Consider the following 27,796-nt stretch of genomic DNA (forward strand, 5'->3'; position numbering starts at 1 on the left):
TTAGTTTGAAAATAGCTGTTTTTATTTGATTACAGACCGCAAATGACCCCACGGCTGACCTTTGGACACCACTGTCCTAGGTCACTGATGGGGGGGTTGCCATGGCAACAGCAGCCAGATGCTGGGTGCTGGTCTGAGGGTGGCTGCAAAGTCCCTGGAAATGACTCAGGAGAGTGTTTTAAATAACATTTACTGGCTGACAGTGCAGAAGAGACAGCAGTTACAACAACAAACTATTTACACGGCAAATGGAAAAAAAACAGAATCGGTAGTTGTGGCTAACACTGTCAAGGCTCAGGATCATCAAGAGGTAATCAGTTCTCACAATCACACTTGAAAAATATATATATATATGCACTCTTGTGGTGATTCTTCTGGCGTCCTGCTCGTGCATCATTTGGACACAAACAGCTGCAACATGGAGCACAAAAGCCTCCCAAGAGTGCCAATCAAAAGACAAAACAACGTGGAAAGTTTGAAAGTTGAGGTTTCTTTTCTTCCTCACGTCTAACAGCATCAAAACTATCTGCTCTCACGCCATTCAAATGAGAGCAAAAATATCTGACATGAGCATTATTAACCACGTCTTCTTACCACCTGTTTTATGTCAACACATTTGACAGGAAACTAAAAGGGCTATAATTTAAAAAAAAATAAAAAAAAGTTAAAAAACTCATCTTGCAACACACTAAAACTGATATGACAGGAAGAGAGAATGAGGGAGTTGACACCTTGGCTTCAGAAGATCCTCTTGCGCTTCAGGTAGGAGTCTGCATAATGTCCCCCCAGACCCTGCGAGTGCTGGCCCACATAACCTCCTTCTGGGCTGGGCTCCGGAGACGGGATGAGGCGCTTGTGGCCGCCCAGGGGAGTCTGGAGTCAAGTGGGTGGAGATGTCACTTACAAACCTGACAGCGACTTCAACGCTATTTTATTACATTGAAGTTAAGTTGTCATAGCATCTAGTCACCACAACTATTCATTCAGTTAAAGTCCTACTGAAATGAGATGTTCTTATTTAAACGGGGACAGCAGCTCCATTCTATGTGTCAGACTTCATCTTTTCCCCATATTGCCATATTTTTGCTGAAAAGATTTAGTAGAGAACATCCACCATAAAGTTCACCACTTTTGGTGGCTAATAAGGAAGTAGCAGACAATGTGCGCGTGACATCACGGGTTGTGGAGCTCCTCACATCTGAACATTGTTTACAATCATGGCCACCAGCAGCTAGAGTGAGTCGGACCGAGAAAACGACGATTTCCCCATTAATTTAAGCGAGGATGAAAGGATGAGGAAAGTGAGAGTGAAGGACTAGAAAAAAGAAGAAGAAAAAAAAAAAAAGACAATACATTGGGAGCGATTCAGATGTTATTAGACAAATTTACTAGGATAATTCCGGAAAATCCCTTATCTGCTTATTGTGTTACCAGTGTTTTAGTGAGATTATATGGTCGTACCTGTACAACCTGAAGGTCGGCCCCGCACCTTTCTTCAGCACCAGTCGACGGGTGGTGGCGATGCCCATCTCTGCCCTTCGCAAGGGACCCTCTTCGAAACACGATCTTTCGAAATGATCGCTGCATAATACACTGTACTTTGTGTGTGTGGTCCAATCCAACCGTGTTTGCTTGACATCTATAAATAAATGATAAATGGGTTGTACTTGTATAGCGCTTTTCTACCTTCAAGGTACTCAAAGCGCTTTGACACTACTTCCACATTTACCCATTCACACACACATTCACACACTGATGGAGGGAGCTGCCATGCAAGGCGCCAACCAGCACCCATCAGGAGCAAGGGTGAAGTGTCTTGCTCAGGACACAACGGACGCGACGAGGTTGGTACTAGGTGGGATTTGAACCAGGGCCCCTCGGGTTGCGCACGGCCACTCTCCCACGCCGTCTCTGTTCCATAGTAAAGTCTCACCGTCATCTTTCGGGAATGTAAACAATGAAACACCAACTGTGTTTGTGTTGCTAAAGGCGGCCGCAATACACCGCTTCCCACCAACAGCGTTCTTCTTTGACGTCTCCATTATTCATTGAACAAATTGCAAAAGATTCAGCAACACAGAGTCCAGAATACTGTGGAATTATGCGATGAAAACAGACGACTTTAGCTGTTAACGGTGCTAGAAGAAAATGTTCTCTACAATGCATGACGTCACGCGCACACGTCATCATACTTCCGCGCAAAATTTAAAATTGTAATTTAGTAAACTAAAGCGGCCGTATTGTCATGTGTTGCAATGTTAATATTTCATCATTGATATATAAACTATCAGACTGTGTGGTCGCTAGTAGTGGCTTTCAGTAGGACTTTAACTCCAATGCGATACATTCAGTGATGCAGACACGTTTGTTACTGGATACTTTCTGACACTGCTACCTCACAGACCTTGCAGGTGTGCAAGTAATATGCAACTAGAATTATTTAATACTTGTTTATGTTGACAAATGTGGGCTCTTAGAGGACCTGTATTAGGTATGTCTAGTTTGTGTGCTTAGCTGTGGTGTAGCTGCCTCCAGCCTGCCATGTTTACCTCGTGTGAATAAGCTGACAACCTTCTCACGCATAAAAGATGTTTCCTTATTTGCGGCTGCAGACAGATTTGTTTTTTATATTTTTGTTCCAATATGGCTTTCATGGTTTTGGGTCGCCGCCCCCTGCTCCAGTGCAGAGGTGCCCAACTCAAGGCCCGGGGGCCACATCTGGCCCAGGAGAGCCTTGAAAGAAAGTACTTGACCTTTTCTTACAAAATGTATTCCCTCTTTCCGTTTCAACAGAAAAAAAAGGTGTATTGCCTGCAATTGCATATCTTTTAAACATCAATATTCTCTAATAATGCCAAAAATAAATTACTTTCATACATTCCAAACATTTTGGTTTTTAAAAACAAAAACTAAAATGTGCTTGAGTCATCAATCCATCACACTGTACATTGTAAAAATAGGTTTTATGGTAAACCCCTCACAAAAAAAACTATAGTCTTGTTTTTACATGTACAGTAAGATGCTTTAAAAAGTACAGTAAATGCTACAGTAAAACTGAAAAATATAAAGTTTCTTTACAGTGTTTATAAAATGTATAATAATAAAATGCAAGTACCGTATTTCCTTGAATTGCCGCTGGGGCGCTAATTATTTTAAAACCTCTTCTCACTCCGGCGGTAAATTTAGGCCTGCGCTTATAAATTTGAGTGTGATGTAAGGATACATCATGAAAAGCACATTTAATAAAAAAAAACATTATTCTGGTCTTACCTTTACTTATAAATGAAGTCCATGTGCAGCTCCTTCTGATCAAAAGCATCAATAACTTGTTTATAGAAGTCTTCCTTATCTTTCTTCAGTTTTAAAAGTCTCTGTCTCCATGGAGATCTTCCTTTATTACCTCCTGCTTCCATTGAAAGTCCAGTTTAGAAAACGGTTCTATTTTAGATATGTAATCCTCCATGTTAAAAGTGCAAGCGAGAGGAAAAAATAAAGGATCGCTGCTCACTCTTGCTGCTTGTTGTCACTTCTTCTGCAGCCGAGTAGTCGCAAGAAGGATCACTAGCGCCCTCTACCACCAGGAGGCGGGAGTCATTTAATGAATCATATTTGACACACGCAGCTACGGTATATTAATAAAACATAGCTGCTTACTGTTCTTTTTAGCATATTCAATAGCTTGGACCTTAAATCCTACTGCGATTTATGTGATTTCAAATGATTGAAATCAGCCTCCTCCATTTTGAAAATGATGACAGGTGAAGTGTCACTCGTGACGTGACGAGTTTGACCCGGTGGAAATTCTAGACATGCGCTAATAAAAATAATATTTTTCGAAAGGAGTTTGACCCGGCAGTAATTCTAGGCAGGCGCCCATTATAAACCCGGAAATAAGGTATTTTTATTCATGAATGATCTGTGGTTATAAGCGCTGGCCCTGCTCTGACATGTGGAATATACTCTGAAAGTCAGATGTTTGTGAAATGTCAAGTTTACCTTCATTGTGTCCCCAAGTCCTGGAGGGTAGCTGACAGGAGGCATCCCCACAGCCTGAGGAGAGAAGAGGCTTTTCACACACATACCAAGCTTGATCCAACATGGTCACGGAACACCAGCCTCCTTTCCAGCACACAAAGACAACGGCGGTGGACAAAAACAGAGCATCAAGAAGAGAAAAGTCCACTTTGGACTCACCCTATTGAGCTGGCTGGGCGGGAGGCTGCCATAGGAGGAGGGGGGGAGGTAAGTGAAGGGCCTGGGGCTGTACTCTGACGGACAGGAGCGCTGCAGCAAGGAAACAAAAAGGGGATCAGCACCTGTTTCAGCTCATTGGTGTACTGAGCAAACACTACCTGCTGGTTGAACTCTGCCAGGTTCTCCTGCTCCTCATACAAGTGCTGCGGCTGACCCTGAGGAGACACCATCCATGACAACTGCACTCAGGTACACTTGCCTTTCCTGGCCTTCTGCCAGTATAGTACCGACATACTAATCAATCCTAGTGGGGACTATACCACCTCTAAAAAGTACCGGGTCCCCACACCCCCATCTTCGTCACGTCATTGCTGGTTTTATGAGCATGTTGGGCAGCGCAAACACACACACACGCACACACACACACGCACACACACACACACACACACACACACACTTCCAAGCAAACAGAAAAGGGAGAATAGACGCATTTTGGTGTAAAAAGTCAAGATAAAGGTGAAGTTCTAACACTGAAACACCCTCAGGAAGAGCTGCTTTAACACATGCAGCTAACGTCCATCCACAGTGTTTTAGCTACTTCTAAATCACTAATCCTGGTCTCCATGGCGACAAAGTAAGTCCCTTACAAGTAGCATTATCACTGGAGGACGAGGAATAGCTAAACATGCTTCACTACACACCGTAGCTCACCGGCGTCACAATGTAAACAAATGCCATGGGTGGATCTACACCTGACATCCACTGTAATGATACCAAGTACAGGAGCGTATCTACTCGATACGAGTACATCGATGTTTTTATCATCTCAAAATCCTTTTCAAGCTTTTCAAAATGTATTTTATGTTAATAAAGTCAGTAAATATGTCCCTGGACACATGGTGACTTTAAATATGACCAATGTATGATCCTGGAACTACTTGGTATCCACATGATCCATACCTAAATGTGTGGTATCATCCAAAACTAATATCAAGTATCAAGGAAGACAAAAATAAGTGATTATTACATTTTAACTGAAGTGTAGATAGAACATGTTAAAACAGAAAGTGCGACACCTACCCTTTACATCAGTATTTCTTAAACATATTATTATTGGTTTATTAGGTATTTTTTTTTTTTTTATGATCCTGTAACTACTTGGTATCGACATGATCCATACCTAAATGTGTGGTATCATCCAAAACTAATGTCAAGTATCGAGGAAGAGAAGAATAAGTGATTATTACATTTGAACAGAAGTGTAGATAGAACATGTTAAAACAGAAAATAAGCAGATATTAACAGTAAATGAACAAGTAAATGAATAATCCATTTTTACAGTTTGTCCCTCATGTGTATAAAATAATAGGTGTATAAATGACACAATATGTTACTGCAGACTAATTAGGAGTCTTTGTTTGCTTACTTACTACTAAAAGACAAGTTGTCTATTCTATTGAAAGACTCAATGACAATAATAAACATATTTCATCTACACTAACATTTTTTGTTCCAAAGTGAAGTGAATTATATTTATATAGCGCTTTTTCTCTAGTGACCCAAAACGCTTTACATACTGAAACCCAATATCTAAGTTCCATTTAAAGCAGTGTGGGTGGCACTGGGAGCAGGTGGGTCAAGTGTCTTGCCCAAGGACACAACGGCAGTGACTAGGATGGTGGAAGCGGGGATCGAACCTGGAACCCTCAAGTTGCTGGCACAGCTGCTCTACCAACTGAGCCATACCGCCACAATGAAGCCAATAATGCCATTTTTGTGGTCCCTTTGACCTAGTATTTAAGTATGGAAACACATTGTGGTCGCGGGGCGTAGACTTACGTGGTGTAGAGGATGGTAGTCGTGGGGGGGCAGGTTGTAGTGGGGCTGCATGTGTTGGTTGGACAGGTTACTCAGCGTGGGTCTCTTCCTGTACGGGTGAGGTCTGCAGTGGGCTGCTGGAAGTGGGCACACATGAGAGAGAGCTAGCATACCCACACCTTTCTTGCACTGGACACCCACCTGAGGGATATGCATGGTTGACTTCCAGAAAAGAAGTCTGGGGAGGAGTCAGGTCTTTGGACAGATCCCCGAGTATGGACACCTGAAGGAGAAGAAATGTGCAATGTGGTGGTTTGCTCAAAATGCTTTGGAAAGTAGAAATGTGATGCAACACTGATATTCAACTATTCCCCGTGTGTCAAAGGTCAGACTGAATGATCTATGGCCCCCGAGATGATACTTGATCAGAAGTACAAGCTGCTGCACCAACGCTGCATCAGTGTTGGTGCTAGGCGTTTCAAAATGGGGCTCCAGGGACCCCATCAAGTCATAAAAATGGGGTCCCACAGTAAATATTTGGGGTACCACTTTTTTGTAACAGTTTTGGAAACAAATGATAAATGTATGATTATCCTGTTCTATATTGTGTTTTGTCATAAAACTTTACTTCATTCATTAAACAAAATAATACAAAAAAAAAGACATTTTGATGCATATGTAAATGTATTCACTTATAAACATTCATTCGCTTTCTTCTTTCCTTCATGGATCTATGCTACTAGCTTTTAATATATTTAATACATGTTTGTTCTATTTTTGGCCAAAGTAAGACAAAGAAAACAATCTGAAGTTGCCTATTTTGTAGTTTTAATGCCATGATTTGAATAGTTGGACACATATTTTCCTGCATGTGACTTTGACACCTCTGAACTAGACTGTTTAGGGGACCAGACTTGTCCCTCCGTTATTAGTTTGTATATCCATTTTGCGTAGAAAAAATGCGGAGGCACACCACCAGCAGAAATGATTAAAAAATTAAACTCGGTTGAGAGTAAAAAGTGGTTGTCACAATTGTTGGATATGACTTTAAAGCATAAGCAAGCATGCACGACTATAGCTCTTGTCTCAAAGTAGGTGTACTGTCACATCACACCCTGACTTATTTGTACTTTTTTGCTGTGTTCCTGTGTGTAGTGTTTTACTTCTTGTCTTGCACTCCAATTTTAGTGACTTTCTCTCTTTTTTTTGGTATTTTCCTGTAGCAGTTTCATGTCTTCCTTTGAGCGATATTTCCCGCATCTACTTTGTTTTAGCAATCAATAATATTGCAGTTTTTATCCTTCTTTGTGGGGACATTGTTGATTGTCATGTTCAAATGTACGTACTTTGTGTTTGCAGAAGAAGCTGGGTTTCAGGAATAGACAAATTAGAAACAAGTTCAACAACCCAGTCCTAAAAGGGACGGTGGGGGGTCTGCAGAGGCCGGGGGAGAAATAAAGTCAAGCTCAAACTTAAGGGGTTTAAAAACACAACCAAGGTTTGTGTATTTGTCAGAGAAATGACAGCACAAGCGACACAAGAGGGCGAAGGTGTGGCATCAAGTGTGACAGTTAACTCCACTTATCAGGTAGTTGTTTTGTGCAAGCTCACCCCCTGAACCGTGAGGCCCTCTGGCCCCATCATGCCAGCCATCATGGGCACAGACAGACCCTGCAGAGTGGGAGGGGGAGTCTGCGGGAAGCTGGGAGACTCCTGATCTCTGTCCACGGTTCTGCCCAGGGGCGCCTGCTTCAGAGAGGCCAGGGGGTCAGTCTGAAGGCCAAGACCTGAGAACAAATTGAAGTTATTTTAGAAAATTCAACCACCGGGTCACATTCAGAAGAGAGTCGGACCTTGGGACAGCTCTCCCAGCAGATGGATTCCCTGCTGGACGGGCAGAGAAGCCAGAGGATTCTCCGCCATGAGTCCTGCCTGCTGGGCAGAGGGGAGAAGGCAGGTTGAATGTCAGAAGGAAGGTCACCGAGAAGTCTGGATGCTGCACTCCAGCCCAGGAAAACATCACACATGATGGAGCAGGCACACAGCAACATTACATTCTCACAAAGTCACTCACACATTTAAAGCATTCAGGCCAATTCACCTCATCGACGCCATTTCCTGTTGTTTTTTTCAACTTTAAACCTGACAATACACCTCTTTAATTACTCAATATGTGAGTTTGTCAATCTCAGGCAAATGTATTCCACTTTTGTACATGGTTCCTAAGCACACATTTGATTAAGAGGAGTAGGTTTTCAAGCATGGAACTAGTCAATACATGAAATGTGGCCTCATGGCATTTATGTTAATCGCATGTTGACACTAAGCACATTACATCGATTCAACAGAAAAAGTATTTTAAAATGTCCCAAAATATTTTAGGTAACAGGACAGTTTTTCTGCCCCTCTTCATACTTGAAATATGGGATAAATGGTCACTACTGCCTACTTTGTCTTGTTATATTCTTATTTTACTGTCCATCCATCCATCATCTTCCGCTTATCCGAGGTCGGGTCGCGGGGGCAGCAGCCTAAGCAGGGAAGCCCAGACTTCCCTTTCTCCAGCCACTTCGTCTAGCTCTTCCCGGGGGATCCCGAGGCGTTCCCAGGCCAGCCGGGAGACATAGTCTTCCCAACGTGTCCTGGGTCTTCCCCGTGGCCTCCTACCGGTTGGACGTGCCCTAAACACCTCCCTAGGGAGGCGTTCGGGTGGCATCCTGACCAGATGCCCGAACCACCTCATCTGGCTCCTCTCCATGTGGAGGAGCAGCGGCTTTATGTTGAGTTCCTCCAGGATGGCAGAGCTTCTCACCCTATCTCTAAGGGAGAGACCCAAACTCATTTGGGCCGCTTGTACCCGTGATCTTATCCTTTCGGTCATGAACCAAAGCTTATGACCATAGGTGAGGATGGGAACGTAGATCGACCGGTAAATTGAGAGCTTTGCCTTCCGGCTCAGCTCCTTCTTCACCACAACGGATCGATACAACGTCAGCATTACTGAAGACGCCGCACCGATCCGCCTGTCGATCTCACCATCCACTCTTCCCTCACTCGTGAACAAGACTCCAAGGTACTTGAACATCTCCACTTGGGGCAGGGTCTCCTCCCCAACCCGGAGATGGCCCTCCACCCTTTTCTTATTTTACTGTTATGTTTTTATTCCCATTGTTGCTTTTTATTTTTTATTCTTATTGTAATATTTCTCTATTTTGTTTCCATTTAAACCCCCATTATTTACTTTTTACTTTAATTTAAATTGATCTCAACTATGTACACTGCTGCTGGAATTTTAATTTTCCTGAAGGAACTCTCCTGAAGGAATCAAGTACTATCTATCTATCTAAATGACATCAGTTACATTAGGCCTGCAGCGGCTGTGAATGACACAACTTGGTGTGGACCATGTGACTCGGGGAATATGCTAAGCTAACAGGACCGGGTGAAAACCCTGGGATTCTCTAAGAAAAACTATGTTAGGTAACAAAAATAAGGGAAAATAGTTGTGGGGCTTATAAATAATTCTGGGCTTCCCTGCTTAGGCTGCTTCCCCCGCGACCCGACCTCGGATAAGCGGAAGAAGATGGATGGATGGGAAAACAGTTGTGTTCAAAGAATCAATCTTTATATTGCAATTATTAAATATGCAATCAGATGAATGTGCATGGAAGCTGGACTACATTTTTTTTTTATTGTACAGGCAATAGTTTGTTTCCTGGGTGAAAATGGCAGTGATTCGATGAAATGGCCCAATAGTTTTAGAAAAAGATCAAAACAGCTGCACAACACTCACTGGCCACAACATTAGGCACACCAGCACAATTTAAGAAACAAATACAAAAAAGCTTAGTTTAAAAATATGTAACGTCTGAAAGCCACTAAAAAAAAAAAAGGTATCCAATATCAGGTACAGCTACACCCACAGTAAGACACATCTGGACATCAGAAGCAGGAAACACTTCACACAAGACACTAGAGGTGGGTCGTTAGTGAGCAGCACCTGAGCCCAAAGAAGAGGATTTCCCAGGAAGGCTTGCTGATGGTAAATGAGGAGAGGAGGACAAACATGCATGAAAAAGAATGAGTCTAAAACGAGGAGGATATTTGAGAGCAGAGGGTGAGGGTGAGGATGAGGAGGAGGTACCTGCTGTGCTTTCGCCTGATTCTGAAGCAGCAACTGCAGCAGCACGCCAGGCAGGGCCGGATTGGCGAGCAGCGGCACAGCGGGGGCCATCCCGAGAAGACCTGCCAGCGCAGCGAGACGTCAGGCATGTGGCAGGGAGCGCCGTGGCAACATTGAGGCGCTCACCTTGTTTATTGTGGCTCTGACACAGCGGGTTGAGCAGCATCTTGAGCGCAGCTGGGTTGCTGAGGCCTGTGAGGATCTGCATGGCCGTGGGGTCGGGGAGGAGACCTTTGCCCCGGTTGACGGCCTGGGGAGAGAGACACCAGTAGACCGTGAGCACGACATAAACAAGCAATGGTTACTTTGCTTTAGTCACGTGAAGAAATATCACATACACATTTCAAAAAAGGAGTAGAAAGAGACGGAGCATAAAAGTCCATAACCCTTCTTCATGCTGCAGTGATTTGTTATTATTATTCTTTCACGTCATGTCAAGACGGGGAAAGCAACACGCCGCCCTGGAGCATTTTTAAAAAGGATTAAAAATGGAAAAAGATGGGGAAAAATATTTTTGGGGTTTTAGTATGTTTTGTGTTTGAGGACAAACATGACACAAATCTTGTTGGAACTACCACTGTTGAATATGTTTGTGTTTGAGGACAAACATGACACAAATCTTGTTGGAATTACCACTGTTGAATATGTTTGTGTTTGAGGACAAACATGACACAAATCTTGTTGGAATTACCACTGTTGAATATGTTTTGTGTTTGAGTACAAACATGACACAAATCTTGTTAGAACTACCACTGTTGAATATGTTTGTGTGTATGCTTCACTGATGCTCAACATCCCTTTGTCCTACTCATTTGGGCGGTTCTTGAACTCACCATAGTGTGGACTGTGACGCACCAGTTTATTCAAGTGTCAAATCTTCCACTCATTTGTCTCATTTTGTCCACCAAACGTTTTATACTGTGCGTGAATGCACAAAGGTGAACTTTGTTGATGTTATTGACTTGTTGGAGTGCTAATCAGGCATATTTGGTCGCATGACTGCTAGCTAATCAATGCTAACATGCTATTTAGGCTAGCTGTATGTACATATTACATCACTATGCCTCATTTGTAGATATATTTGAGATCATTCAATATCTTTTACTTTATCCTTTGTATATAATTTATATTTGCATGTCTCATGCCACATTATCTGTATGTAATATTGGCTGCATTTCAGATAGTTGTTTGTGTGCCATGTTGTTCCAGACCACAGCAAAAATAACTTAGCTTGCCAAAGATTGTAATAAATCCATTAGAAGACAAACTACTGTTTCCTTCAACTTGGACACACACATCTATACCTTTGGCCATTCTAAGACAGTCATTTCCAGGAGTTATCTCCCCCTCTGAGTAGCTTATGATTTATTAATGGTTTACAATGTTATAAAAATGTGTAGCATAAATATTACATTTCAACATTACTGTCAACAAAGATTTGCTTCAGCCTGCGACACAAAGTAATTTTGATAGTAGGCTAATATAGACACATCATGTGTTGCCTTCATTATAACACTTATATAAGACTCTTAAAGTCATTTTGATAGTAGGCTAATATAGACACTTATATCATGTGTTGCCTTCATTATAATAATTACATATATAAGACTTTTAAACTAATTTTGATAGTAGGTTAATATAGACACTTACATCATGTGTTGCCTTCATTATAACACTTATATACGGCTTTTAATTTTTTGCGGCTCCGTACAGATTTGTTTTTTGTTCCAATATGGCGCTTCTAACGTTTTGGGTTGCCGACCCGTGTTAAGACTAATGTGAAGGCCCTATGATTTCCACACAAAATCACAGAATGTGCCATCAATGTGACTGAAATGAGGTCAAACATTAAGTAACTCTGCAGGCAAACTACAAAAGTTCTCATCAGTGTGTGTTGTGGACACTCGGAGCTGAGCGTCTTCAACATTGTCACTGACAACTTGCTTATCACTTCACAGCTTCTAATGCTAGCTGATATTCCAATATTAAAACATGTGAAATATGCAAAATGACCACCGACATGGGACTCTATTTCAACAAAGTCTTATTTCCACTCCAACGTATCAGCTTAAAAAAGAAAAAGAATAAAAAAATTAAATGTACTCTCTATCCCACAGGCATATTGTTTTGTTGTTTAGGACTTTTTATAGATTTCGTTCTTTTAAAATTGCAATAATTATTTTATAATCAATTCTATGTATATTTGTTTCCACTAACGATTCCAATAGAAAAAAAATATGTATATAAACTGTCAGGTTCTCTTACAACAGCATATCTTCAGCCTTCACAATAAGAGTGCTGTGCACATTTGGTGTGTGCTTACAAAATACAGGTTTCAAAAAGTACCTTACAGAAGCTCTTTGTACGTAAAAGCACTATTTGGAATCTTTGGGTGTCCCATGAGTCGATTCAATATTGATTCTTGGGTCACGATTCGATTCAAAACCGATTTTATTTTTTCAATTTAACACGATTCTCGATTCAAAAATGATTTTTTTCCCGATTGAAAAGGATTGTGTATTCATTCAATACTTAGATTTCAGCAGGATCTACCCCAGTCTGCTGACATGCTAGCAGAGTAGTAGATGTAAAAAAAAAAGCTTTTATAATTGTAAAGGACAATGTTTTATCAACTGATTGCAATAATGTACATTTGTTTGAACTATTAAAGGAAGCAAAAATATGACTTATTTTATCTTTGTGAAAACATTGGACACAGTGTGTTGTCCAGCTTATGAGATGCCATGCAAGTGTAAGCCACTGTGACACTATTGTTCTTTTTGATTATTTTTATAAATGTCTAATGATAATGTCAATGGGGGATTTTTAATCACTGCTATGCTGAAATCATAACTAATATTGATACTGTTGTTGATAATATTCACTACTTTTGTTTTGTTCTGTGTGGTGTTTGTGTCTCCTCTCAATTGTTCTGTTTATTGCAGTTCTGAGTGTTGCTGGCTCAGCTTTGCTTTTGGAATTGGATTACATTGTTATGGTATTGCTGTGTATTGTTTTGGTGGATTGATGAAAAAAAATAATTATTATTTAAAAATGAGAATTTATTCTGAATCACACAACGTGAGAATCGCGATTCAAATTCACATCGATTTTTTCCCACAGCCCTACTATTTGGTACATTTAAGTTACAAAACAATAACAATTTGACCTCCATCCATCCATCCATTTTCTACCGCTTATTCCCTCTTGAGGTCGCGGGGGGCGCTGGCGCCTATCTCAGCAACAATCGGGCGGAAGGCGGCTTACACCATAGACAAGTCGCCACCTCATCACAGGGCCAACACAGATAGACAACATTCACACACTAGGGACCATTTAGTGTTGCCAATCAACCTATCCCCAGGTGCATGTCTTTGGAGGTGGGAGGGGCCTATCCCCAGGTACATGTCTTTTGAGGTGGGAGGGGCCTATCCCCAGGTGCATGTCTTTGGAGGTGGGAGGGGCCTATCCCCAGGTGCATGTCTTTGGAAGTGGGAGGAAGCCGGAGAACCCGGAGGGAACCCACGCATTCACGGGGAGAACATGCAAACTCCACACAGAAAGATCCCGAGCCCGGGATTGAACCCAGGACTGCAGGACCTTCGTATTGTGAGGCAGACGCACTAACCAATTTGACCTAAAATATTGAAAGAAATATAAAAAATCCAATGATTTATTTCACCAATAAATGTAAGGATTTTTGCCTTTAATTAATGCACATTTTGGAAAAAATATTCAAAACGAGGGACCCTAAAATGCTATGAATTTCTTTCCATATATTGAGAAAAGCTTGTTTAAAAAGCTCACAGTCCTCGTTTAGGACTCACCATTTTCTACCAGGGAGAGGTAACCTTCACAAAAGGTGGATAAGGTGTGTTCAAAGTGACATTACCATGGTCTGGGCAGCGATCAGAGCGGCGAGCATGCTGCGTCCGGGCAGTCCGGGGGCACAGAAAGAGGCCCTGATACGCGTCCCGCCCAGCAGCTTGCCATCGGCGACACACTGAGCCTCCTCCGCCATTTCGGCCGTCGCAAACTCCAAGATGGCGAACCGCCGAAAACTTCCATCTTGTCCCTGAGCCAACTGAATATTATGGAGACAAAAGAAAAAAGTCACTTAAAACAAGTCCAAGCAAGTGTGTGAGACGTGGATGTTCAGCACATATTGGAGGACAAAAAAAAAAAGTTGACTTTGTTCAGCTTTGTCACCAACACAATGGGAGAGAACAGCCCTCCCTCACATTCACCATGTATGAACACATGAGGGCAGAAATGCTGACATCGGCCGTAAAATAAAGCCAATGCTAAAAAAAACCAAAAAAAAACCTACACATTTCTCATATGATCCTCACTTAACAGGAAAAAAACTGGAAATCAACTGTTAAAAAGCCTCCATCCAGAAAAGTCTGCTGAATGACCCCACCTGGGGGCAGTCAGGTGGTCATCACCATGGAAACCAGCAATGCTCTCTGTGGCTGCTGCATGAAAAATGGGGGTAAAGGTGAATGGCAGTGACCCAAGACTTTTGTGTGTGTGTGATGTTCACACAAAGTCAAGGGCTATTTTCAGGATTCATCTAAAATGACCTAACTTAAGACAATATTTCAGTAGTTGGTGCACAGCTTGCTGTTTAACACGAAGAAGAGATTAAATGTACAACATGTGTGTGATTGATGATGACCAATGTTGAAAGGGAGGCAACAGTCCCTCGGATGACACCCAGCTCACTCGCCACTTTTACACTCACAACATCCTCTTTACAGACACACACACACACACACACTTCATTTTGGACGTTTATCCCCTTGTTAGAGAACAGCAAGTTTTACAACAAAGACACTGAAATATTGAACATAAAAATTTAGAAATTCCACCCAAAAGCTGAGTCTTGTACATAGAAAAAAAACAGGTCCAATAAAAAGAAGGGCAGCAGCAAAAGTAAGTTTCTTAGGACATGCCAAAGCAACAGATGACATTCTAAACATTAACTAAGGCAATTGTCAGGCACTTTATAATTCTGACTACACATTAAAACACAAAAAATAAGATGGTTGGACTGTAGGCCAACATGCATAAAAATACTAGTTAAAGTCCTACTGAGATGAGATGTTCTTATTTAAACGGGGATAGCAGCTCCATTCTATGTGTCATACTTCATCATTTCAAGATATTAGCATATTTTTGCTGAAAGGATTTAGTAGAGAACATCCAGCATAAAGTTGGCAACTGCAGAAAAGTCCTGCCTGTACCGGAAGTCACAGACGATGATGTCACATGTTTGATGTCTCCTCACATATTCACATTGTTTTTAATGGGAGCGAGGATGAAAGATTCGTGTTTGAGGATACTGATAGCCACGGGCTAGAAAAAAATAAATAAAATAAAAAACACGATTGCAATCGCGTTGCATTGAGACAGATTCATATGTTTTTTAGACACATATACGAGGATAATTCTGGGAAATCCCTTCTTTCTATTGTGTTGCTAGTGTTTTAGTGAGTTTAACAGTACCTGATAGTCGGAGGGGTGTACGTCCACGTGTGTTGACGCCAGTGTCTCAGAGAAGTCAAGCTCAGCTGATATCCGGTAAGTGGCGACTTTTTAACCACAATTTTCTCACCGAAACCTACTGGTTGACATTCGGTCGGGATCCATGTTCACTGTGATCCATAGGAAAGTTTCAACTCCGTGAATTTTAAACAAGGAATCACCGTGTGTTTGTGTGGCTAAAGGCTAAAGCTTCCCAACTCCATCTTTCTACTTTGACTTCTCCAATATTAATTGAACAAATTGCAAAAGATTCAGCAACACAGATCTCCAAAATACTGTGTAATTATGCAGTTAAAGCAGACGACTTTGAGCTGTGTGTGTGTGCAGCGCTCATATTCATAACAGCCCGTGACGTCACGCGTACACGTCATCATACCGCGACGTTTTCAGCAGGATGCTTTGCGGGAAATTCAAAATTGCAATTTATTAAACTAAAGCGGCCGTATTGTCATGTGTTGCAATGTTAATATTTCATCATTGATATATAAACTATCAGACTGCGTGGTGGCTAGTAGTGGCTTTCAGTAGGACTTTAACTCAGCTGATAAATTGCAAACATATTGCATTAATCATGGTTACATGCAGATTAATCACCATTTCTTTTTTTAATCACAGATGGTTGCTCAATAGCTACGGCAGGACTTTGAGCAAGTTTTCACCAAACAAATCCCGTAAAGCAGGGGTCTCAAACTCCATTTACCTGGGGGCCACCGTATGCAGAAACTGGGTGAGGCTGGGCCGCAAGAAAAGATCTAACATGCACTTTTAATGAATTCACCTTCTTTGAACGGCTTTCCCGCCCAAGCAACATACTTGACAACTCCGGCGATCATTCCGGGAAACACCAAAATATCAGTGCCCCTCCCGACAATCTCCCGGGGCAATCATTCTCCCGATTTTCATCCGGACAAAAATTTCAAGGGCGTGCCGTGATTGCGCTGCCTTTGGCGTCCTCTACAACCAACCGTCTCGTCCACTTTTCCACCATGCAAACAGAATGCTAGCACAGCCACATTTATAATGAGACTTCTGCAGACCCACGGAGGTGACTGCAAGGCATACTTGATCAACAGCCATACAGGTCACACTGAGGGTGGCCGTATAAACAACTATCACTGTTACAAATATGCGCCACACTGTGAAGCCACAGAACAAATACCCAGAATCCCATGCAGCCCTAACTCTTCCGGGCTACAATATACACCCCCGCCCCCTATTGTAGCCCGGAAGAGTTAGGGCTGCATTGGATTCTGGGTATTTCTTCTGTTGTGTTACAGTGCGGATGTTCTCCCAAAATGTGTTTGTCATTCTTGTTTGGTGTGGGTTCACAGTGTGATGCATATTTGTAACAGTGTTAAAGTGGTTAATACAGCCACCCTCAGTGTGACCTGCGTGGCTGTTGATCAACTATGTCTTGCAGTCACTTGCTGCGTCTATCAAAGCCAAATACAACATGTGGCCGGTGTGACACGCTGTTCAAACATGTTCTTGAGGACACTGAAGACATTGCCACCACGGTGCCCCTTAATATTGTCACGGTGAAATTCGGGAGGATGATTACTCCTGTAGAGGCACTGTAAATTAGGGGTCTCCCGGAAGGGTGTACTAGAATGACACTGAAGAGCCCCATTCATATATAACCCGCGGGCTGCACAAACGTTAAATTTGCACATTAAGATGCGGGCCGCATAATTGTGTCTCGCGGGCCGCGTGTTGTAAAACAACAAATGTTCCTGCATGGCACTGACAATAAAATTGCACTTGTGTCCAGATATTAAAGCAATTAAAATTTACAAGCCAATAATACCCATTTACAAACCATGAATACATCAAATCTAGAGTGTGATTACTTTTTAGAGCAGAAAAATAAGCACTTTTTAAAAAATGTATTGTTCATGGCACTACAACAGTTCCAGAGAATTATATAGAAGTTATCACACAACTCTTATGCTTAAATGCTGTTGCTGTAGTTCAGTGGTTCTTAACCTTGTTGGAGCTACCAAACCCCAACAGATTCATATGCGAATTCACCGAACCCCAACCGTAATCATAAAATGATATTATATTAAAGAAATACTAATAAAGGTATATTTTAGAAACAAAGTTACAGGAAGTTACACATGACATCATGTTTACATCTCATTGTGCAACATGGGAATGTTTTAGTGCAGGGGTGTCAAACTCAAATACAGAGTGGGCCAAAGTTTAAAACTGAACAAAGCCGCGGGCCAAGGTTGAACAAATTCACCTTTTAGGTGGTAGCGTGTATTGTAGTGTCCCGGAAGAGTTAGTGCTGCAAGGGATTCTGGGTATTTGTTCTGTTGTGTTACGGCACAGATGTTCTCCCGAAATGTGTTTGTCATTCTTGTTTGGTGTGGGTTCACAGTGTGGCTAATATTTGTAACAGTGTTAAAGTTGTTTATACGGCCACCCTCAAGTGTCACCTGTATGGCTGTTGACCAAGTATGCGTTGCATTCACTTATGAGTGTGTATAAGCCGCTTACATTATGAAGCTGTTTGTATGGAGGATAAGTGGACGTGAAGACAGGTTTTAGAGAACGTTAAGGCAGTGCCTTTAAGGCACGGGCCCCAATATTGTTGTCCGGGTGGAAATTGGGATATATTCGGGAGAATGGTTGCCCAGGGAGATTTTCGGGAGGGGCACTGAACTTTGGAAGTCTCCCGGGAAAATCGGGAGGGTTGGCAAGTATGAATATTAGCGGTGAATGTGGTGTTACAGCAGCACAGCCACTGTATAACACCGGCGGGCCAGCTCTAATGTTTATTTGATATTGCCTCAAGGGCCAAATTAAATTACATGGCGGGCCAAATTTGGACCGCGGGCCAGAGTTTGACACCCACGTTTTAGTGGGAACTAAAAGCGATATCTGAAAGGGGTACACATTATTTCCGAAGCAGGACCCCCCGGGTTAGGCCGACTCACCGAACCCCTAGGGTTCAATCGAACCCAGGTTAAGAACCACTGCTCTAGTTATTATCTAGTCTGTACTTCTTCTCCGTGCAAGGGTACTCAACTTGTTATCTTCCATGGCATGTGAGGAGTGGTTTTGCCGCACAGGTTTTGTGTCTTTCAGCCTTGCTAACAGCCAAGGACGAACCAGCACCTCGACGAAGATAACAGAGACAGGGTGCAATCCCAAGGCCCCCAGCACAGTCCGCCACGTATTGTGCGTACTGGAGCTGCTAGCATGTGTGAGCCCTCCTTTAGAAGCAGCCTCAGCGATGTAACTAGGGAACTCCCAAAATGAATAAATAGAGGAGCGCCTGGGCTGTTCCTCAGAGCGTCTCTGTCTCTGCCTGATTCCTTGCTTCTTGTTCTGTTTAATAGATAGTTTGGTGCTTAAACCTGACAAATTGTTCCTTTGATGCCACCCTAAATGATGTAAAGACATATGGGTTGAATGTAATATTGAGGTAGTGTGTGCGGTGATGCTGACCTGGCAGAAGACGGGAGGGTGGGTGTCAGCCAGGGCATTGCGGAGGTCCTGTGCGCTGACCAGACTGTGAGGCAGGCGGTCCAGGCAGAGACACTTGGAGTGCAGCAGGGGGTACGTGAGCGAGCCCACCTCCGTCCAGTGCACGTAGAGCATGCGCGAGCCCAGCTGCTTGCCCAGGAGCTCCGACTTGGCCCGGGCCGCCGAGTCCTTCTTCATGTACTCCACGAAGCCGTAGCTCTTGGAGTGGCCGCTGGACGCCCTGTACACCAGGAAGCAGCGCTCCAGGTTGCCAAACGGCCGCACCAGCTCTTCGAACTGCTGCTGGGTGAAGGAGCGCGGCAGGTTGGCGATGCACAGCAGGGCGTCGGTGGGCTGCAGCTGCACGGAGATCTCCCGCTCGCGCAGCACGCGCTGGTGGAACTCCCGGATGGCGCTCTGAGCCTGCTCCCCGTTCAGCAGGGTGACGAAGGCTGCGAGGTGAGGAGAACACATTGTCAAGCACTTCTACTTTTGTCTCAAGCGTTGCATGAAGAGCAACGATAACACACACCTTTCATAAGTATTTCTGATAACCAGTAGTTTTATTATCTGCTCTAGGAGGGCGGGGCCAATAAACACATTGAGATTGTGCACAAATTGCCAACAAACAACATTTTTGGTCAGCAAATTAAGCCCTAATGTAATCATAAGTACTTTGTTGCCATCACGACATTCTCCCTTGTTTGTTCGCCCGTGTTGATGGGCTCATATTGCCCATCTGTTTTGAAGCTGAAATATTCCCACAACAGGATATGGACTTTGTAATAGTGTTGTCCCACTACCACTTTGTATTTAGATACTTTTCTACATAAAAGAGGAACAGAAAAATCTTTAACAACAAATGTTAGTGTACATGAAACATATGTTTATTGTTGTCATTTAGTCCTTCAATAAATAGTGAACATACTACACATTTTTAACACACATTATGAGGGACAAACTGTAAAAATTGATTATTAATCCACTTGTTCATTTACTGTAAATATCTGCTTACTTTCTCTTTTAACGTGTTCTATCTACACTTCTGTTCAAATGTAATAATCACTTATTCTTCTCTTCTTTGATACTTGACCTTCGTTTTGGATGATACCACACATTTAGGTATGGATCATGTCGATACCAAGTAGTTACAGGATCATACATGGTCTTATTCAAAGTCCTCATGTGTCCAGGGACGTATTTACTGACTTTATAAACATAATGTAAAAAAAGTTTGTTTGATGCTGTCATAATAGTACCAACCAGATACACTCCTGTACTTGGTATCATTACAGTGGATGTCAGGTGTAGATCCACCCATGGTGTTTGTTTGTGAGCTATTGTGAAACATGTTTAACTATTCCTCGTCCTTCAGTGATAATGCTACTTGTAAGAAACTTGCTTTATTTGTCGCCATGGAGACCAGTACCAAATATGATTCATTAGTATTGCGGCACTGTACTAAAACAACCTTACTTGGTAACCATGTTTTCCTCCTAATTTGCCTAACTTCTCAATGGTGAGTCAGGAGTAGAGAGGCGATGTCTATGAATCCTGCGGGTGGAACTCAAACCAAGATTGTGGGGAACAGAAGGAAAACAAAAACACGGACATCTTTTTTCAATGGCCGCAAAGTTATCGACTTGATTGTCATTTATTGTTCAGTTGACTATGGACCCAGGCCGAGGTCTTTAGTGCCGCCGTAGTTGCTCCTTAAAGAAAATAAAGAAAGATGGGGGAATTTTTTATTTTTTTTGTTATTGTATGTTTTGTGTTTGAGTACAAACATGACACAAATCTTGTTGGAACTACCACTGTTGAATATGTTTGTGTGTATGCTTCACTGATGCTCAGCATCCTTTTGTCGTACTCATTTGGGCGGTTCTTGAACTCACCATAGTGTGGACTGTGACGCAACAGTTTGTTTACATGTCAAATCTTCCACTCCTCCTTTGTATCGTTTTGTCCACCAAAAGTTTTATACTGTGCGTGAATGCACAAAGGTGAACTTTGTTGATGTTATTGACTTGTTGGAGTGCTAATCAGGCATATTTGGTCAGTGCATGACTGCAAGCTAATCAATGCTAACATGCTATTTAGGCTAGCTGCATGTACATATTGCATCACTATGCCTCATTTGTAGATATATTTGAGATCATTTAACATCCTTTACTTATGTCCTCTTTGTATATCATTTAGTTTTGCATGTCTCATGACACATTTCAGATAGTTGTTTGCGTGCCATGTTGTTCCAGACCACAGCAAACATGACCTAGCTTGCCAAAGATTGTAATAAATCCATTAGAAGAAGACAACCTGACGTTTCCTTCAACTTGGACACACAACTATACCTTTGGCCTTTAAAAGACAGTAATTACCAGGAGTAGTCTCATTTTCTGAGTGGCCTGTGATTTACTAATGGTTTCTATTGTTGTAAAAATGTGTGGAATAAATATTACATTTCTGTCAACAAAGATATATACGACTTTTAAAGTCATTTTGATAGTAGGCTAATACAGCTAATATAGAGACTTACTGTCTTCATTACAACACTAATAAAAGACTTTTTAGTTTTTTGCGGCTCCAGACAGATTTGTTTTTTGTATTTTTGGTCTGCTATGGCTCTTTCAACATTTGGAGTTGTCGACCTCTGGCCCAGGCTTATGTTATATTAATATATTTGTGTCAGAAATGGTACCATTAAGACATTTTGCCATCAAATTCCACAAAGACTATTGTGTCATAATAAAAGAAAACATGTTTTATAAAAATGTTACTCTTGGGACAGTTATTGTGAATAGTTTGTAATAGTTAGCATCTTGTTTTATTGGATGCAAGGCCACAAAAAATGTATAAAAAAAATACAATATTATTAAAAGCATTGAATTGATTTTTATATTATTTTTTTGTTGAAGAACTTCATCCAGTCAAACACAGTCCTCTTAAATTTAAATCTACTATATGCAATTCACAGTTTCAAGCTTGTCTACAAGATCCAAGTGGCCAGTTGTGTTTCTAATAAAATGTTTCTGTGCTTAAAAAGACGTTCTAAAAACGATGTCCCACTGGGTGTGAGTTTTCCTTGCCCTTATGTGAGCCTACCGAGGATGTCGTGGTGGTTTGTGCAGCCCTTTGAGACACAAGTGATTTAGGGCTATATAAGTAAACATTGATTGATTGATTGATTGAAAAACCAACCTGTGCCTTTGTATTTGTCCACAAAGCAGTATTTCAGGTCATAGTTGGCCAACAGCTCATGGACCTCCTGAAATTGAGAACGCAAAAACAATGATTAAAACAAAAACACCAAAATAATGCGATTATAAATGACTAAAAAATTATTGTAAAAAAATAAAATTAAAAAATTGCATAAATTTACAATTAAAATGGGCTATTTAATGAGATTCTGTCAAATATATTTAAGAACATTTAAGTCTACAATAGACATAGTTTACCATAGAATACAACAATTATATACTGTGTGTATATATATATATATATATATATATATATATATATATAAAATATGTAAATATTAGATTTATATTTCATATTGCTACTATGGTACATTTCTAGTCTACTTCATACCTGCATTATCCTTTCCATCCTTTGTAACTGAGCTACTGTGTGCAACAATTTCCCTTCTTGAAATATGTAAAGTAAGACAGAACAAAAAAATCCAAATGTATTTTAGCTCTAGGAGTTAAATGGTACAACAAGCTCAGTGATGAGTTGAAGACATGTAGTTCTTTGTTAATATTTAAGAAAACCTTGAAAAGGTGAAATAATTGAAAATTATCAAATATAACAACGATTACTTTCATCCCATTGATTTGTTTAACGATGTTCCAGGCAATCTAATTTTCAGTGAAGGTATTGGATAGGCAAATATAAGCTTTGGCTTCAGCCTATTCCTTTTTCGGCCATTCTTTTACTTTTCTTTTTGCGTGTAAATGTGTATGATTGTTAAATATGTGTCGTCTGTACTGTTAAGCTGATCACACAAAATGCTTGATGATATGAACTAAATAAACTTATTTCATTCATTCAAGTTGTCCAAGTCTAGTGTTAATGGCCACTGCAGCTCAATTGGAGAAAACTAAACATTTGTAAACATTGTAAAAAATCAAATAAACATTTAAATTTGAGTCCTAAAGTTGCAAAACAATTATTAAAATAGGAAATCTGAAAATATTTTTATCACATACGTAGCCAGCCATAAAGCATTTTGCACTTTCAAGTATATTTTCAAATGATAATTTACCCTGAAAAACGTTTAAAAAAAAAAGGGTCATTTGTGTTCCTCTTGTTATCAATCATGTACAATAGAAGTGTCTAACCAGCAGGGCAAGTGCACTTGTGGGGGCCTGGGGGGTGATGGCTGACCCTTTGTGCCAGGAGAAATTGTTCTGTGGGGCGTTTGTCCATTCACACACCAATGGCGATGCTGCCTAGCACTTTCTGAAGCGTTTTGTCCGCACGCCTTCCACCTTTTGTTACAAACACACTCGCATCTCGAACTGCCACCGACAGCCCATCACCCCCACTGTTGGGAACAATGGTATGGCCCGCCGCGCCACATTAGTTACACACCGACAGCCCACCACCCCCACTATGGGGAACAATGGTATGGCCCGATGCTCCACAGCAGTTACACACCTTCCACAACAAGGGGGGGTTGAACTGAATTCTCATGACTTTTAAAAACAAGTTGATGTAAATGTAAACAAACACGGACACTGACTAATTGTAGGCAAGTGTGATTGACTTGAAATTGAAAGTGTTTAATAAGTCCAACAGGGACAAGCGGTAGTAAATGGATGGATGAGTCAAAGAGGCCACAATAGTGACAGTTAAGGACACAGTTGGGGGGCATCTGTGGCTTCATCCTGGACAACATTCATGACAAATGTGCACTTTGTTGTAAAAATGTGCTATTTAGTTCTACACTGTACGAGAAAACACTTTGAAAAAGAAATTTAACATTTGCAACCTCATTATATTAGTTTTATATTCATAAATGTAAGTTTTTTGTGTTTTTAAAAAAATAATTAGAACTATACGTTAAAACTCTCTCTAACTCTAACAAGCAAAAAGCTGTGAAAACTATGATGCTGCACTCCAAACTTCAATTTACTGAAATTGTGTGAGCCTAAGTCTTTACACTGTTTATATTTATATATATATGTATATATATATATATATAGGCTGCTGCCCCCGCGACCCGACCTCGGATAAGCGGAAGATGATGGATGGATGGATGGATATAGAGATATATATATATATATATATATATATATATATATATATATATATATATATATATATATATATATATATATATGGTACTGTTTTTGTACTTATATTATTATTTCTCAACTGTTTGTAAATGTTGCAATTAATAAAAGGCTGAAAAAATTTATAAAAAACAAAACAGTTGGGATTTTAATCAAGTCAAAAGCTTCTTGAGAGTTTTAAAAAAGCATTAATAACAAAATAGGTTGGGTAAAAGCATCATTTGGGGACAATGTGCAGCGATAAATGGAACTAGGTCAGGGGTGTCCAAACTTTTCCACAGAGGGCCACACATTTAATCATGCGGGGCCATTTTGATGTTTTTCATCTTCAAACCATAACAAAATATATGGAGTTTTTTTTAAATCCTTAGGGGTCCTGGGGAGCATAGAGGGTCTCAGTCACTAAAATGTTAAAAATAAGTCAAATTATATATTTTTTTAATTTAATGCTTACAGTAAATCGCTATATCAACTTGAGGTAGGTATAAATTAAAACAAATACGTTTTTATGCCTTTTCTGTCAAAGACAACTTTGTTTTTTATATTAAATCTGAAATATGCAGTATTTAGATAGATAGATAGTACTTTATTGATTCCTTCAGGAGAATTCCTTTATTTAGCAAATAAAGCCCTCAAAGATCAATAATGCAGGACACCATTGATTGTAATTATTTAATATTTTCGAGTAATCACAGTGAAAAGATAAATTAGATACTACGTTTCCCCAATCATAAAGTGATACATTTTTATTATTATTATTTTTTTTTTACTTTTAACATTTAAATTTCAAGATGAAATTCCAATATATCTGTCGATTTTAGGTTTGAACTATTATTTTGTTTGTTTTATGCTCTTTGGTCAAAACGTTGATGTTTTTATATGGCAACCACACAACATATGCTATATTTTTTTCCACATAAAACATTTTAAAGTGATATTTTTTAAGTAATAATTCATTATAACAGATTTTAGAAAATAAAGACAAAGGGAACAAAAAAACTGCCTACATGGCAACTTTGTGTCAACATTGCCTCTTTTTCTAATTAGATTTTATCTCATTCCACTTTTTTTTTTATGTTTTATGTAATTTTTGCAATACTATCAATTTCGCAATTTTTTCAGAATGTGTGGCCGGCCGGTAAATGATTAGCTGGGGGCAGCACTTTGGTGAAGTTTGGCCTAGCTGAGCTAATGCTAGCTAATACGTCACTTTGAAAGTCCTACCAGGTTGGTGACGTCACACTGGCGGGCTAGCTAAGCTAATGCTAACTACTACGTCACTTTAAAAGTCCTACCAGGTTGGTGACGTCACACTGGCCGGGCTAGCTAAGCTAATGCTAGCTACTACGTCACTTCAAAAGTCCTACCAGGTTGGTGACGTCACACTGGCCGGGCTAGCTAAGCTAATGCTAGCTATTACGTCACACTGAAAGTAGTACCTGGTTGGTGACGTCACACTGGCCGGGCTAGCTAAGCTAATGCTAGCTATTACGTCACACTGAAAGTAGTACCTGGTTGGTGACGTCACCCGGCAGATGTTTAATGATAATCTTCCTCCGGTTATAAAACTCCCGGCGAGTTCTCTCCAGGCGGCTCCGGACCTCCTCCGGCGTCAGGTCCTCCTCGGCCCCCTGCGGAGCCTCGCGGCCCGGAGAAGAGGCCTCCTCGCCGGCTTCCAGCAGCTCGGGGTGACGCCGGCCTTCTCCGGGCCGACACTTCCCGCAGTCGGCGGCGAGGTGTTGGTGGTCGTGAGGCGGGCGAGGGGCGAAGCTGAGCGCGGTGTCTGCGGTGTCTGCGGTGTCTGCGGTGTCTTGTCCGGCGTCGACGCTCGCACACACGACGGCCGCCATCACGTCAAAGTTGTCTTCTCTCCTCGCTGCTGGCATCACAGTTTAAACAATGCACGCCTGGCCCCGACCTCGCCGCTCATTGGACGAGAGGCCTGTGACGCTGTGGGCGGAGCTACGGGAGGCCTGTGACGCTGTGGGCGGAGCTACGGGAGACCTGTGACGCTATGGGCGGAGCCACAGGAGGCCTGTGACGCTGTGGGCGGAGCTCGCTGTGAGACCCAACTCCAAACCGGAAGTAGACCAGACGGGAAGCGATTCAAATAAAAACATCACAAATAAGGACCATAACGATGATCGATGAATGTAATACAACCTCCACATTTAACATTCTGCTTGACAACTGACGTAGCCAACTCCTTTGCATTTTCATTGAAGGCGACATCGTATTTATGATTCAAACAAACTTCTACTTTGCACAAAAAACAACTTTTACTTTCCACAAAACCCAAAAAACTTATACTTGGCACAAAAACAAACAAACTTCTACATTGCACAAAAACTAACTTTTACTTTCCACAAAAACAAACAAACTTTTACTTTGCACAAAAACAAACAAACTTTTACTTTGCACAAAAACTAACAAACTTCTACTTTGCACAAAAACTAACTTTTACTTTCCACAAAAACAAATAAACTTTTAATTTGCACAAAAACAAACAAACTTCTACTTTACACAAAAACTAACTTTTACTTTCCACAAAAACAAATAAACTTTTAATTTGCACAAAAACAAACAAAGTTCTACTTGGCACATAAACAAAGTTCTACTTTGCACAAAAACAAACAAACTTTTACTTTGCACAAAAAAAAAACTTCTATTTTGCAAAAAACAAACTTCTACTTTGCACAAAACAAACATACTTTTACTTTTGCACATAAACAAACTTTCACTTTGCACAAAAACAAACAAAGTTCTACTTTGCACAAAAGCAAACTTTTACTTTGCACAAAAACAAACAAACTTCTACTTTGCACAAAAAAACACACACTTACTTTGCACAAAAACAAACACAGTTTTACTTTGCACGAAAATAAAACAAACTTCTACTTTGCATAAAAACAAACAGTTCTACTTTGCACAAAAACACCATGAATTGATTAACGTGGACCCCGACTTAAACAAGTTGAAAAAGTTATTGGGGTGTTACCATTTAGTGGTCAATTGTACAGAATATGTACTGTACTGTGCAATCTACTAATAATATGTACTGTACTGTGCAATCTACTAATAAAATATGTACTGTACTGTGCAATCTACTAATAAAATATGTACTGTACTGTGCAATCTACTAATAAAATATGTACTGTACTGTGCAATCTACTAATAAAAGTTTCAATCAATCAATCAATCAAAACAAACACAGTTCTACTTTGCACAAAAACAAAGCAAACAATTGGCAGCTCAGTCACATATATTCCAGTCACAT

General features: G+C 40.9%; 1 protein-coding gene across 1 annotated transcript; it reads right to left on the reverse strand.

The window, feature by feature from the left end:
• On the reverse strand, positions 1 to 26,369 carry raver1 (ribonucleoprotein, PTB-binding 1). Its single transcript, XM_061905046.1, has 15 exons — positions 26,031 to 26,369; positions 22,421 to 22,487; positions 19,205 to 19,674; positions 14,088 to 14,279; positions 10,322 to 10,445; positions 10,157 to 10,257; positions 10,013 to 10,048; positions 7,866 to 7,947; positions 7,624 to 7,799; positions 6,214 to 6,295; positions 6,034 to 6,149; positions 4,353 to 4,409; positions 4,195 to 4,284; positions 3,997 to 4,050; positions 1 to 873 (listed from the first exon to the last, which is right to left on the reverse strand). The coding sequence occupies exons 1-15, from the start codon at positions 26,367 to 26,369 to the stop codon at positions 739 to 741; spliced, it is 2,121 nt and encodes a 706-aa protein (XP_061761030.1). The 3' UTR covers positions 1 to 738.
• Between the last annotated feature and the right edge of the window lie 1,427 nt (positions 26,370 to 27,796).

The sequence above is a fragment of the Nerophis ophidion genome, linkage group LG07 (assembly GCF_033978795.1).
Source record: "Nerophis ophidion isolate RoL-2023_Sa linkage group LG07, RoL_Noph_v1.0, whole genome shotgun sequence".
NCBI lineage: Eukaryota > Metazoa > Chordata > Actinopteri > Syngnathiformes > Syngnathidae > Nerophis > Nerophis ophidion.